At 44.0% G+C, this 15,124-nt stretch overlaps 1 protein-coding gene across 1 annotated transcript in view; it reads right to left on the bottom strand.

The window, feature by feature from the left end:
• LOC133663533 (uncharacterized) overlaps positions 1-15,124 on the bottom strand; it is a 20,649-nt gene continuing 5,525 nt past the window's right edge. The window contains exon 3 of the mRNA XM_062068072.1: positions 1-1,383. Coding sequence (XP_061924056.1) covers positions 869-1,383 — 515 coding nt within the window. The 3' untranslated portion in view covers positions 1-868. The remainder of the gene's footprint in view (positions 1,384-15,124) is intronic.

The following is a 15,124-nucleotide window of genomic DNA, read 5'->3' as shown; positions in this document are numbered from 1 at the left end:
TGAACTGAGCCATCGGGGGCAGTGTTGTTAGGAATGAAGGTACAGCATTGGTCACCAAACATTGCACACACTCCTTCTTCCTTGGCTAGGATGCGGTCAAGGGCTATGCGGATCTGAACGGCCCTGAGGGAGGTCGGGGCAAGTTGTTCAGCAAGTCCCTCAACGGCGTCACGAGTCAGGTTGGTCAGTCAACTTAAAAGGGGCGGGGTAAGTGTGGGGAAAGGGACGTCCAGCGGAAGAAGCAACACAGTCACCCAGGTTTTTGCATCCACCTGAGCCACAGGTTGTCTGCACCCGCTCCTAAGGTCAAAGTTACCAGGCCTTCGGTGGTGATGTCATTAGCACGCACAGATGTGAGAGCCTTTGAAACACCACCAAGGTGGGGTGGTACTTTAGGTGCTACAGAGGGTGTAGAGGTAGTTAACGCCCTCTCAAGGACATTAATTTTAATAATTCCTTTAGAGTCTGTATCAGTCAGGTCAACCCCCAAAACAACATAAAAGGGACGATGGGCACCACTTACCAGAGTATGTTGTCTGCATCCGACACCAATGGTTCAGGGTTGAGTCGTTACAAATATAGAGGTTATTACCACGGTAATAGCTATTGTGTCCCCCGTAATTAATCACACTGCACAGGTCAAAAAATAAGTCTTGCTATCCCCTTTGACCCAGTCTATTTAAAGTCCGCTGTATGTTCTAAGACACTTGTCAGTCACTGTCGTCGGGAAGGAAGAACTGAGACACAAAGACAGTAGAACACGCCCAAGCACCAGTCCGTCAGGGAATACTACCGGGTGTAACATCCTGCCTTTCGTCTATCAATATCAGAGTAATTTAGGTAACAAAACGGGGATAAACATCAAACTTCACTTAATGTAACGACACATGTAGTTATGCTGAAAACAAGCAAGAAAAACTAAGAAACATTTAGCATACTGGATTGGTCTCACACAAGGATATACAATATAGAAGTTGAAAAGAGTAATGTAGGTAGAAAATCTCTCTCGTCTCCTGGGCTGAGGGGCAGATGTTGTGGCGATGTCAGCAATGACATCCCCTGGTGATCTGTCAGGTTCTTCAGCAGTAGTGCAGAGGGAGAGGTGGTACCAGGTGTCCCCTCCACTAGCCAGTCGAAGGGCGTGGAACGTCTGTTCCACGACCTTGAAGGGACCAGTCCACCTGAGCTCCGTCCACTTGCGTTTGGTGACCTTGATCTTGACCCTCTCAGCGGGCGGAAGGGAATCTGTACAGAAGAACTGGCACACAAATTCTGCAATTTTTTGTGTAAAATACCATTTTGGTTTTACGCTGAGTCCTCCTTCCATGGGGAGCTGCTGGTCCTGTGAATGGCTGACCTGTATGCAGCTCATAGGGTGAAAAACTGAAAGGGCAGTAAAACAGTTTTATTCACGGACCTTCGAATGATCATTAACGCTAATTGCAACATGTCAATCCAATTAAATTTGGTCTGTGCACAGATTTTAGCCAATTAGTTTTTAATGTTCTGGTCCATCCTTTCAACCTTACCTTGGGACTCAGGATGGTACCCCAAACCTGTGTTCTAGTCCGAAAGCCTTTTCGACCAAGGCTAAGTGAGTATTTTTTAAAAAATGGTTGCCGTTGTCTGACCTAATCTTTTTGGGGAAACCATGTCGAGGTACTAGGTCATTCACAAGTCATTTAATTACTGATATTGCATCCTCTTTTGAGGTTGTTGTTGCTTCCGGCCAACCACTGTGATTGTCAACACAAGTCAGTACGTACCTTTCCCCATATCAGTAAAATCAAAGACTATACATGGTTCACACTCACCTCCTCCATATTCTAAATTTGATCTACTTAACTACTATCGATGTGTAAAATCGTTATTTTCAAATTAAAATTAGTTATAACTTCTTACCCACGGGAAAAACGTTAAAACTATGGAATGTGTCAGAGTCGGATTATTGTCGATTTTGTTCCAAGGAGTCTGTTTCCACCCTCACTCATCCCCTTCTGTTTCTGAAAAAACTGTATTAGTAATACTATCACTTTCAGAAACATCTAAGAAAAAGGTCAGCTAATAGTCAAGTGGCGGAGGGCAGGTCATGTTTGAGGTCAATGTTTGTCTCTTTAGCCTCTATGGTCCACTGGGGGTGGTGTTAGGGTAGGGGACCCCTTAGCAATATCACAAATAACTCAAAATTATCTAAACCCTAACTTTTATGTAACTTATTCAATATGGTGAAAGTAACAAAATATGCTTATATTTATATTGTCACCAATACTAGAAAAATACTACCCTTGTGGCGGATGCTTTAGCAATAGTATTTTGAATTTTTACCACACCTGGTGGCCCCAATAATTTATTAAGTCAAGCTCATGTTGTAGAAAGTTGAATGATGCAGACACGTTTGTTACTGAATACTTTCTATCAGACTTCTGTCTTGACGACTACGTGTATGTAATGAGCAATTATAATTATTTGATATGCTTAAATGTGTAATGTGTCGTTTTAGCTCAGCTGTTGTGTAGCTGCTAGCTCCTCATAGCCTACAGGTGTCTAAAGTGGAGCCCATAGTTATGTGTTTAACATAACCATGGGCTAAACCTAAACAATTGAAAATGTGGTATTTGGGTGTCGGTGTAATGTTTGGCAGCTACGCCGTGTCTTATCATTGGACCTAAGTTCTTTGGTTTTGTAGGCGAGACAGAGAGCAAGGGAACAATGTGGGACACTATTGTGTCCATTTTATACCATGCTAGCTGTTGCAAAGATAGGTCAACATGAGCAGCCACACCTTGAGTTCCAACATATATAAATAATCATAACATATGGCGAGTCGGGTGGCAGAACACACGGAAGCATCTCAGCCAGCCAGGGTTTTCACTATTAGAGCAGTTGGATGTCAGCCATTCCTGTTGTTTCAGGCTGTGGTATGAGCTCATGGAGGAACCTTGGTAGTGGTGTCGCAGCTTGGTGGTTGAGCCGTCAGGTAACACCAGGAAGGTTCCTTCTGTGCGATTTGAATGTCAGGGTACAGTCTGTGAAGGAGATCCAGCAATCTGAACCGCAAGTGGTTTGGTGACAGGTAACCTTCTTGTGACCCCAGCGAAGCCTTCGACCTTTAAAGAGGAAGCACACCGTTTTTTGGTACCTCTGCATTCAGAATCGAATGGGTAGCTGATAACATTGTCCGTTGACACTCATGTCCAGCAGGGGTCCTGTCGGTACTTCCTGCTGGGGCTCCTGATGTGGGCGTCCTCTGCCACGCCTTCGTGTTCGTTTGTTGGCACGACGGAACCTTTCCTGTTCGGAAATGTTCGGACAGTCACGACTCCAGTGACCAGGCTGGTCACAGCCGAAACAGTGTCTACCCCAGACTGGCTTTGAAGCATTGTGTTGTCCACCACCCGAGTCCAACCGTCTGGTCGCACGTCTGTTGAGGATTCTTTCCTCCACCTGTTGGAACTCAAAAGCAAGGTCACCCACTGCTGAATATACCCTAGCTGATCTTTGACCTTTTGGTTCTTTTAACTTTTTATCTTCAGCGATCTGTAATTTAAGTAGTCGTTTCCTTGTTGCTCTGTCATTAGCCCAATTTTGCATGGGATGACTAAAATGTCCATGCCATATGTTGGTTTTGGCACCATGTATATCAGGGTTAACTTTGTCCAAAGTGTTTGGCCAAAGGTTCCCTCCCTGAGGTACAGGTGGGAAAGCAAGGTCAACAATGGCTTGCATGTATGCATCAGCAAGAGACTTATATTAAAGTAGGCCCCTATAATTGTCATGTGTCAAAAATGTCTGGTGTGCACCGCCCTCTGCTGGAGGAAAATGGTCAGATGTGCAAAATAAGGGATTAATACTTTCTCTTTTAACATTGATGTTCCAGGTAATGTAATGTTCAGTGAATGTATAGGATAGGCCAATATAAGCTTTGGCTTCCGCCTATTCCTTTTTCGGTCATTCTTTTTCTTTCTGTGTGTAAATGTGTATGATTGTTAATTTGTCTAATCTGTACTGTTAAACTGCTCACACAAAATGGTTGATGGTTGATTATATGACCAAAATGAACTTATTTCATTTATTCATTCATTATCTATCGCACTCATAGTTTTATTCCATTTTGCATCTAATTATTCCTATTGATTTCTTGCCATTTCACTCAAACAACTAAACAAACAAATAAACAAACTTGCAGCTAACCACAATCAACAGCATACCATTTACGAATACCTTCATTTGTCACTTTCTCATCTTTCCTTCATTTTCGTTTTCCTTTACAAACAACCTCCTGTACCCCAACTCTTCCTTACACTTCACACAATGTTTCTATTTTCTGTTTTCCAAGAAAACATTCATGTAACGTAAGGTTATAAACATCCTTTTCCCCTATTGTTAATGTCATTTGTCAAAAATGTCTGCCGGAGGAAAATGGACAGACGTGTAGAAGGGGTTAATTTTTGGAGGCAAGATTAATCTTAGAGGGGGCGTGTGAGTACCTTCCTGACTTGTCACTGGAGTAGGGGGTGGTGGCCTAGTCAAAGTCTGGGCGGGTCGTTTGAATTGTCTTGCGCATGCGCGGCAGGCAAAAGACCAATCAGTCCATTCTGTCATATTTGTCTCATTAATCATCGGTTCTTTTGCTGCATTTCGTTTTTCCACGTAATCCCCGCTTACTTTTAGCACACTCTCACGCAAGCTTTCTCTCTGCGTGTTCCATTTTCACCAGCGCGCGCACACACACACACACACACGCACGTGTAAGCACTCACGCGCACGCACACACATGAGCAAGCAAGCGCTTACGCACACACACGAGCACGCGCAACCTGCAGCACACACATATACGCGCTAGCACTCCCGCACACGCACTCGCTCTGCGTTTCACTTTACCATAAAACTTCCAGTTACTTTTTTATTTTTATTTTTTTTTCTATTTTCTCTACCTGCTAATTCCATTGTCGACAACCGTCCATTCAATTGATCATTAAACAGTAATGATTCATCACATTCCTCCCCCGCTGCCATCACATTTCTGTTTGTCACACTCCAAAGCCATTGTGTCTATATTTTCTTAATTTTAGTGTCCTATTATTGTCACTGGGATCTTGCAACCCGGGAGTCTTTATTGTACCTTTTACAAATGGCCTCCAGCCTTTTCCTTACGTTTCAGTGCCCTATTATCGTCACTGGGATCTTGCAACCCGAACTCATTAAGGGACGACCAAATTCCCAGGGTAAGCTACACCCAACTATTAGTTCACTCGTCAATGAAACTGCCCGTCACGGTAATCGAGACACAATGGCGTGAGTTGACCACTTATTTACAATTTTAATGCAATGGCAGGCTCGGCAAAAATGCAATCAATCTATCAAAATCACCAATCTGTGCCTGGGATTACAAAACAGTGTTTGATTTACAGACTTCAGGACAGACTCCTAAAGCAGATTTTATATAAAAAGGCTCTGCTCACCTTGTATTGGCCATTTGAGTCTGTCCAGAAGATTGCCACAAGTCATCAATCAACAGCGTGCCATCTCGGACGAAGCCCCCAAATTGTTGCGTTTGACCAGCGTTCCTCCAATGGGGAATTCAAATTGCTAGTCTCTCCCAGATTCTTTTTATGGCAATAAGCTGATGTTTATATTCAATCACCAGGCAGTAGTTGGTATTTTGTGGTTTATTCTCCAAGCTTAGAGGACAAACGTGAGACCAACCCAGTAAACAAGCGTTCCCTCGCCCAGTCTAGATCGATCTACCAAAACCCCGGAACTCCTGTGTACTTCCCTCTGTCCCTTGCCCCCACCCTCCTTTGTTTAGACTACTTCTTGTGTTATCTCTACTCTCTGCATTCCACTGCTAGAAGACCGACACCTTACTTTGCAGACTAGCCATGGAAGGAAGAATACTAGCTATTTTGTAATACGATTATGGAGGGAAAGAAGTAACACTTAAATATGGATATGGTTCTGAACTGGTTCCAATATATATATATATATATATATATATATATATATATATATATATATACGTATATATATATACATATATATATATATATATATATATATATATATATATATATATATATATATATATATATATATATATATATATATATATATGTATATATATATATATATGTATATATATATATATATATATATACATATATATATATATATATATATACATATATATATATACGTATATATATATATATATATATATATACGTATATATATATATATATATATATATATATATATATATATATATATATATATATACGTATATATATACATATATATATGTATATATATATATATATATATATATATATATATATATATATATATATACGTATATATATACATATATATATGTATATATATATATTAGGGGTGTGGGAAAAATTTATTCGAATTCGAATCGCGATTCTCACAATGTGCGATTCAGAATCGATTCTCTTTTTTTTTTTTAAATCAAATTATTTTATATATTTATTTATTTTTAATTAATCAATCCAACAAAACAATACACAGTAATACTATAACAATGCAATCCAATTCCAAAACCAAACCCGACCCAGCAACACTTAGAACTGCAATAAACAGAGCAATTGAGAGGAAACCCAAACACGACACAGAACAAACCAAAAGTAGTGAAACAAAAATGAATATTATCAACAACAGTATCAATATTAGTTACAATTTCAACATAGCAGTGATTACAAATCCCTCATTGACATTATCATTAGACATTTATAAAAATAAAAGAAATGAACAATAGTGTCACAGTGGCTTACACTTGCATCGCATCTCATAAGCTTAACACACTGTGTCCAATATTTTCACAAAGATAAAATAAGTCATATTTTTGGTTCATTTAATAGTTAAAAGAAATTTACATCTTTGCAATCAGTTGATAAAATATAGTCCTTTACAATTATAAAAGCTTTTTACAAAAATCTACTACTCTGCTTGCATGTCAGCAAACTGGGGTAGATCCTGCTGAAATTCTATGTATTGAAAGAATAGAGAATCGTTTTGAACTGAAAAAAATAGATTTTGAATCGAATCATGACCCCAAGAATCGATATTGAATCGAAGCGTGGGACATCCAAAGATTCACAGCCCTAATATATATATATATATATATATACATACATATATATATATATATATATATATATATATATATATATATATATATATATATATATATATATATATATATATATATATATATATATATATATATATTAGAGATGCGTGGATAGGCAATTATTTCATCCGCATCACAAAAGTCGTCATCCACCCGCCATCCACCCGAACCAACATTTTATCAAAACCACACCCATCCGCCCGTTGTTATATATCTAATATAGACGATGCAAGGCATTAGTGAGGTTAAAAAGCTTTTGCCTGTTAAAGAAAGGAGACTGATCCAATGCAGCAGAGACATTCAATGCGTGTCACGCATTAATATCTCTTGGCCACGCATTAGTGGCTAAGAGATATTAATGCGTGATAATATTATTTATCATTATTATAATATTATTGTCATTTCCATTAAGAAAGTGTTGACTATTGTTGCCAATGCCCTCAGATCAGGAGTGCGTTCCTCACACTTTGTGTGCGCAGTTGCAGCAAGCAGAACGATGCTTTTAAGAAGTTAAAAAAATGTTTTAGAAAGACTAGGCCTATATTTTCGTTAGGAAAAAAAAAAAAGTTCTGAATTTATTTCAATGAATGTTAACTTGTTAACGTTATAATGCTCAAATAGGGACGAGGGCGGGGTGCACAGTGAAACTGTGAACAATTTTGCGACAAAGATGAACCTTTATTGATTGATCTGCAGCCATGACAAAATATCAGACGATCTCCATTGTCAACGACAGGCAGGAAAATAAAGATAAACACATAGCCTATGTTGTAGGCATAGGCATAGGCTCATACGTTTTTAAGTTGAAATAAAAAAATAAATAAAAAATGTGCCTCATAAGCCTTTAGCTGTCAATCACGCGCACAAACTTAAATTATACAATAACATATGTATGTCATCCCTATTTAAACAAAAATAAATTAAATAAATAATAATAATAAATTACCTGCAGCTTATTGGCCAAGGCAAATAGCTGAAGAGGGGAAATCAAACCCATCAGACTGCACTTTATCATCAAACTTGAATTATAATGAAAATAGACGGTCGCGACAAACAAAGCAGGCTAAATAGCCTTACATTGTAGCCCATCGGAGATGCGCTTCACTTGAAAGCGAGGCCAAATAATTAACACACAGTAGTATATCTCCAATAGAAAAAAAACACAATAAACAACGCAATTGCCTTAATTCCTTTGCATTGTAGTGCGCCCAAACAACACGTAACCATCAAAATTATTCAGCTGACCGAACTCAATATAGGTTAGACATGGGCGTATTTGGTATAGCCTAGGTTGTGGCAAATGCAAGAAACACAGCGTTGTTTCTTTGAGGTCTTTATTGTAAGACTGCCAACATAAGAATACACAATAAAACACAATATGCACTTTTATAGTGTGCCCAAGAAGGCACATAAAACCACACCCATTCTGCTGAGTGTGAGCATGGTCCTAGTGCCCGCCACAAGTTAACGTTTAACTAAATTTGTTAAATTTGTTTAACATATCCAACCGTATGTTTACTTACTTTTTTTTTTGTCAGCACTCTTGCAGGAATAAAATGGCATCTACAGTGCCAGGATTCAGGCGAGAGCGCCTGGCCTCTAAAATGCGCCCTGCTGCGCTGAAGGAGCGCTCACTCACTATGTATATATATTTCCGAATTGGTTCAACCGCCACCCGCCCGAATCTATTTAAAATCAATTTTTTTCGTCATGTACCCGCCCGACCCACGGTTTATCCGCGGACTCCGCGGTTGTGTCCGCAAACCCCCCCCGAACACCCAGACAGCAAGTTATGGGGAAAAAGAAAACCTGTCAGGGGGCCTCACTCGCCTGCCGTAACGGCAACAATGTCCATCCCGTGAAGGAGCGGGTGTACCTTGTGGAGCAGAACAAACATCAGGGTCCGGGGGAGGCGAAAGACATTCAACCCGAAAAGATTTTGGGGGGCGACCTCGGCGGGGGACTTGGCCCGGCAGTATTACTTCACCTGCAACACAATGCGCCGGTTTAAGTCTGTCCAGAGAAACGCATTCCCTGCGCCCGCCCATATCCAGCACAAAGCTTTTAGGACCGCGTTCCAGCACCCTAAATGGGCCATCGTAAGGGGGTTGGAGGGGCGAACGGTGGGCGTCGTGACGTACGAAGACAAAACAGGCAGATTTAAGCTCCGATGGCACAAACGACTTAGGGAAACAATGGTGAATCGGGCTGGGAGCCAAGGACCCCCTCGACAAAAAGGGAAACGGTCGCGGGGTACAACCCTCAGGTAAAAATTCCCCCGGAACGCGGAGTGGCTGACCGAACACCAATTCAGCGGGGGCCGCTGCGAGATCCTCTTTAGGGGCTGAGCGCAACCCGAGCATAACCCAAGGTAAACGGTCAATCCAATTGCTATCAACGAGCGCCGCACACAAAGCCGCCTTAAGCGACCGGTGAAAACGTTCACATAAGCCATTAGCTTGGGGATGGTAGGCTGTAGTACGGTGCACCTGCACACCCAAGGACTGCGCCAACGCTGACCAAAGCTCCGACACAAACTGGGATCCCCTGTCCGAGGTGATATCAGACGGCGTGCCAAAACGCGCGAGCAACGTCTACCGAGGCAGTGGAGGAAAGAGGAACTGCTTCTGGCCATCTGGTGGTACGATCTACCATCGTTAGCAAATGTGTATAACCCTGCGACGGAGGGAGGGGGCCAACTGAGTCTACATGCACGTGGTCAAACCGCCTGGCCGGAATCGGAAATGGTTCGAGGGCCGCCTTAGTGTGCCGGTGGACCTTGGCGCGCTGACATGCCACACATGCGGCTGCCCACTGCCTAACATCCTTCCTAAGGCCAGGCCAAACAAACTTGGCACCAACCAACTTGACGGAAGCCCGAACGCCAGGGTGCGACAGGGAGTGTATTGCGTCAAAAACCCGGCGGCGCCATTCTACCGGGACTACCGGCCGAGGGCGGCCAGTGGAAACATCGCAGAGGAGGGCGGGACCGCCATCCTGAACTACCACCTCCTTGAGCACTAGCGCTGTACCGTCAGTTTTGAGTGCGCGGATGTTGGGGTCGTCTGGCTGGTCAGCGGCCATTCCCGAAAAATCTAAACCGAGCTGCACGGGACACACGAGTAGAGTAGAGACAGTCAGCCACAGGGTTGGCCTTACCGGCCACATGCTGAATGTCCGTAGTGAACTCAGAGATGGCCGACAAGTGACGGTGCTGACGGGCTGACCAAGGCTCTGTGACCTTTGACATGGCAAACGTCAGGGGTTTGTGGTCAACAAAAGCCGTGAAGGACCGACCATCCAACAGAAAACGAAAATGGCGTGTTGCAAGATACAGTGCCAACAACTCCCGGTCAAATACACTGTACTTCCGCTCATTATCTCGCAGTTTACGACTGAAGAACGCAAGGGGCTGCCATACATTTTCCACCCGCTGCTCAACCACAGCGCCCACGGCGACATCAGACTCGTCCGTTGTCAAAGCCACGGGCGCCGCGGAAACAGGGTGGGCGAGGAGAGCAGCCTCTGCGAGCGCGGATTTAGCCCTATGAAAAGCTTGGACTCGCTGAGGAGTCCATTCGAGGGAATCGCTTGCCTTTTTGTTCCGTAGGGCACCATAAAGAGGCTGCAGGAGGTGGGCAGCGCGAGGAAGGAACCGATTATAAAAATTAATCATGCCCAAAAATTCTTGCAGAGCTTTGACAGTGGAGGGGCGAGGAAAATCTGCCACCACTTGCACTTTTGAAGGCAAAGGGATCGCACCCAGCGACGAAATACGGTGACCTAAAAAATCAATCTCTGACAGCCCAAACTGACATTTAGAAGGATTGACGATCAGGCCGTGCTCGTCAAGACGTGTGAACACCTGTGTTAGGTGTGACTGGTGCTCCTCGGCTGAAGGACTCGCCACCAAAATGTCGTCCAAACAAACACAAAATTGAGGCCGCGCAAAACTGAGTCCATTAATCTCTGAAAGGTTTGTGCTGCCCCCTTCAGGCCAAAAGGCATACTCAGGAACTCAAAAAGCCCAAATGGGGTTATTACTGCGGTCTTGGGCACGTCCTCGGCACGCACCGGCACCTGGTGATAACCACGAACTAAGTCTACCTTCGAGAAAATGGCGGCGCCAGCCAGGCGCGCCAAAAAGTCCGGGATGTGCGGAATAGGGTAGCGGTCGTGCGTTGTCATGTTATTAAGGCGGCGAAAATCCCCACAAGGCCGCCAGGAACCGTCTGACTTAGGCACCATGTGCAAGGGCGAGGCCCACGGGCTATTAGAACACCTAACGATGCCTAAACGCTCCATATTAGCAAACTCCTCTTTAGCAATGGTCGATTTAGCTGCGTCAAGACGGCGCACGCGCGCAAAAACTGGCGGGCCCACCGTGGGAATGAAATGTTCAACACCGTGTTTAGTGTTCGCGGTGGAAAAAGCGGGAGTGATTAATGACGGAAAATCCGCCAGCAAACGCTGAAAAACGTCACCAGATACCAAATAATTAGCGTGTGTTAACGGTCCAAGTCTCCCCGCCTTACATGTAAAAGTTGAAAAAGACACAGCAACAATCAATTGGCGGTTAGCAACATCAACAAGCAGTCCATTAGCACACAGAAAATCCGCGCCAATAATGGTAACCGTGATGGCGGCGATGATAAAGTCCCACTGGAATTTGCGTCCATGAAAGCACACAGTCACCAACCTGGAGCCGAAAGTGTCGATCGACGAGCCGTTGGCGGCATTCAGCAGCGGCCCGCAACCACCTGTTGCCCTGTCCGCGTCCGTGGCAGGTAACAGGCTGACTTGCGAACCGGAGTCCACCAGGAAACGTCTCCTTGACGACGAGTCAGCGATGAAGAGCAGCTCGCTTGCTTCGCCGGCGCCCACAGCTGCTACTGAACGCTAGCGTTGGAGTTTCCCGGGGCCGCGAAGGAGCATGGAGGGACACACCGTCGAGCTTTGGCGCCAAAAGGTTGATAAAAGAAGCACTGGCTCGCTTCGCGCCTTTTCCGGGTAGCGACTCCCGCCACTAGCGCTGGGTCCGCGTTCTCCATCGTCTGCAGGGGGGGCGCTTCTACGCTCTGCACGGCAAACCGCCTGGAAGCCAGAAGCACCCGGTCAGCTTCTTCAGCCAAGCCCCGGTAATCGCCGGAGGCCAGAGAAGTGGAGTTAGCTAGCACCGCACGGGCCGCAGGTGGTAGCTGCCGCAAGAAAAGATGCGGGAGAATGAACCCGCCCTCCTCGGAGCCCAGCAGCGACAGCATACTGTCCATTAGATCCAAGGCGGTGCTATCGCCCAAACCGGGCAGGGAAAGAAGTCTATCTGCCCTCTCAGCGTCAGTTAGAGTAAATCTCCGAAGCAGAAGATTCTTGAGTGCAGCGTACTTGCTGCGCTGTGGAGGCGTTCGCAACAGCTGCATGGCGCAGCGAGTGGTCGCCTGGTCGAGGGCTGTTACGACCAAGAAATACCGGGAGTCGTCGCCGGCGATTCCTCGCAGGTGGAAAACTGCCTCGATGTGCTGGAACCATGATGCCGGGTCGCTCTGCCACAACTCCGGAAGCTTTGTCCCCGCGGGGAATGCAGGTTGCTGGAGTTGGGGCGACATGGCCGATGAAGACACAGCTTCCTCTTCTGCGTGAAACATTGTCGGGGTCACCAATGTGGCAAATGCAAGAAACACAGCGTTGTTTCTTTGAGGTCTTTATTGTAAGACTGCCTACATAAGAATACACAATAAAACACAATATGCACTTTTATAGTGTGCCCAAGAAGGCACATAAAACCACACCCATTCTGCTGAGTGTGAGCATGGTCCTAGTGCCCGCCACAAGGTAACGTTTAACTAAATTCGTTAAATTTGTTTAACATATCCAACCATATGTTTACTTACTTTTTTTTTTGTTAGCACTATGCAGGAATAAAATGGCATCTACAGTGCCAGGATTCAGGCGAGAGCGCCTGGCCTCTAAAATGCGCCCTGCTGCGCTGAAGGAGCGCTCACTCACTATGTATATATATTTCCGAATTGGTTCAACCGCCACCCGCCCGAATCTATTTAAAACCAATTGTTTTCGTCATGTACCCGCCCGACCCACGGTTTATCCGCGGACTCCGCGGTTGTGTCCGCAAACCGCGCATCTCTAATATATATATATACTGTATATATATTTGTTATTGTATTCAAATCAAAATTTCAAAATCATGATCGATTTAGAATTAGGATTAATAAAAAATCGCGATTCGAATGTGAACCTCTATGTTAACGATGATAACAATTGTTCTGCTTGCCATATCTATCTATATATATATAAATATACGTGTATATATATATATACGTATATATATATATATACAGTATATATATTTGATGTATATATATATTTTATATATATATATATATGAAAGATGAGGAATGTTCATCAAACACTTATTTGGAACATCCCACAGGTGACGAGGCTAATTGGGAACAGGTGGGTGCCATGATTGGTTATAAAAGCAGCTTCCATGAAATGCTCAGTCATTCACAAACAAGGATGGGGCGAGGGTCACCACTTTATCAACAAATGCGTGAGCAAATTGTCGAACAGTTTAAGAAAAACTTTTCTCAACGAGCTATTGTAAGGAATTTAGGGATTTCACCATCCACGGTCCATAATATCATCAAAAGGTTCAGAGAATCTGGAGAGATCACTGCACGTAAGCGATGATATTACCAAAATTCAATCCCTCAGGCAGTACTGCATCAAAAACCGACATCAGTATGTAAAGGACATCATCACATGGGCTCTGGAACACTTCAGAAAACTACATTCAGTATCTACTGTTCGTCGCTACATCTGTAAGTGCAAGTTAAAAATCTACTCTGCAAAGCGAAAGCCATTTCTCAACAACACCCAGAAACACTGCCGGCTTCGCTGGGCCCAAGCTCATCGAAGATGGACTGATGCAAAGTGGAAAAGCGTTCTGTGGTCTGACGAGTCCACATTTCAAATTGTTTTTGGAATCTGTGGACGTCGTGTCCTTCGGACCAAAGAGGGAAAAAAAACATCCGGACTGTTATGGGCACCAAGTTCAAAAGCCAGCATCTGTGATGGTATGGGGGTGTATTAGTGCCTAAGGCATGGGTAACTTACACATCTGTGAAGGCACCATTAATGCTGAAAGCATACTTGCCAACCTTGAGACCTTCGAATTTGGGATATTGGGGGTGTTTGAGGTGTGTGTGTGTGGGGGGGGGGGGTTCCCAAAATGTGTTTGTCATTCTTGTTTGGTGTGGGTTCACAGTGTGGCGCATATTTGTAACAGTGTTAAAGTTGTTTATACGGTCACCCTCAGTGTGACTTGTATGGCTGTTGATCAAGTATGTCTTGCAGTCACTTTCGTGTGTATGCAGAAGCCGCATACAACATGTGACTGGGCCGGCACGCTGTTTGTATGGTGAAATAGCGGATGCGTTGACAGGTTGTAGAGGATGCTAAAGGCAGTGCCATCACAGCACGCCCTTAATATTGTTGGCCGGGTGGAAATCGGGAGAAATTCGGGAGAATGGTTGCCCTGGGACATTTTCTGGAGGGGCACTGAAATTCGGGAGTCTCCCGGAAAAATCGGGAGGGTTGGCAAGTATGGCTGAAAGGTACATACAGGTTTTGGAGCAACATATGTTGCCATCCTAGCATACTTGCCAACCTTGAGACCTTCAAATTTCGGGAGATTGGGGGGTTGGGGTAGGGGTGGGCGGGTCCGGGGGGGCGTCGGTTAAGGGGGGAGGAGTATATTTATAGCTAGAAGTCACTGAAATTTAAGTATTTCTTGTATATACTGTATATATTTATTTATATTTATATATACACTACCATTCAAAAGTTTGGGGTCACCCAAACAATTTTGTGGAATAGCCTTCATTTCTAAGAACAAGAATAGACTGTCGAGTTTCAGATGAAAGTTCTCTTTTTCTGGCCATTTTGAGCGTT

The sequence above is a fragment of the Entelurus aequoreus genome, linkage group LG02, assembly GCF_033978785.1.
Source record: "Entelurus aequoreus isolate RoL-2023_Sb linkage group LG02, RoL_Eaeq_v1.1, whole genome shotgun sequence".
Taxonomy (NCBI): Eukaryota; Metazoa; Chordata; class Actinopteri; order Syngnathiformes; family Syngnathidae; genus Entelurus; species Entelurus aequoreus.
This window is presented reverse-complemented; position numbering and strand designations above follow the sequence as displayed.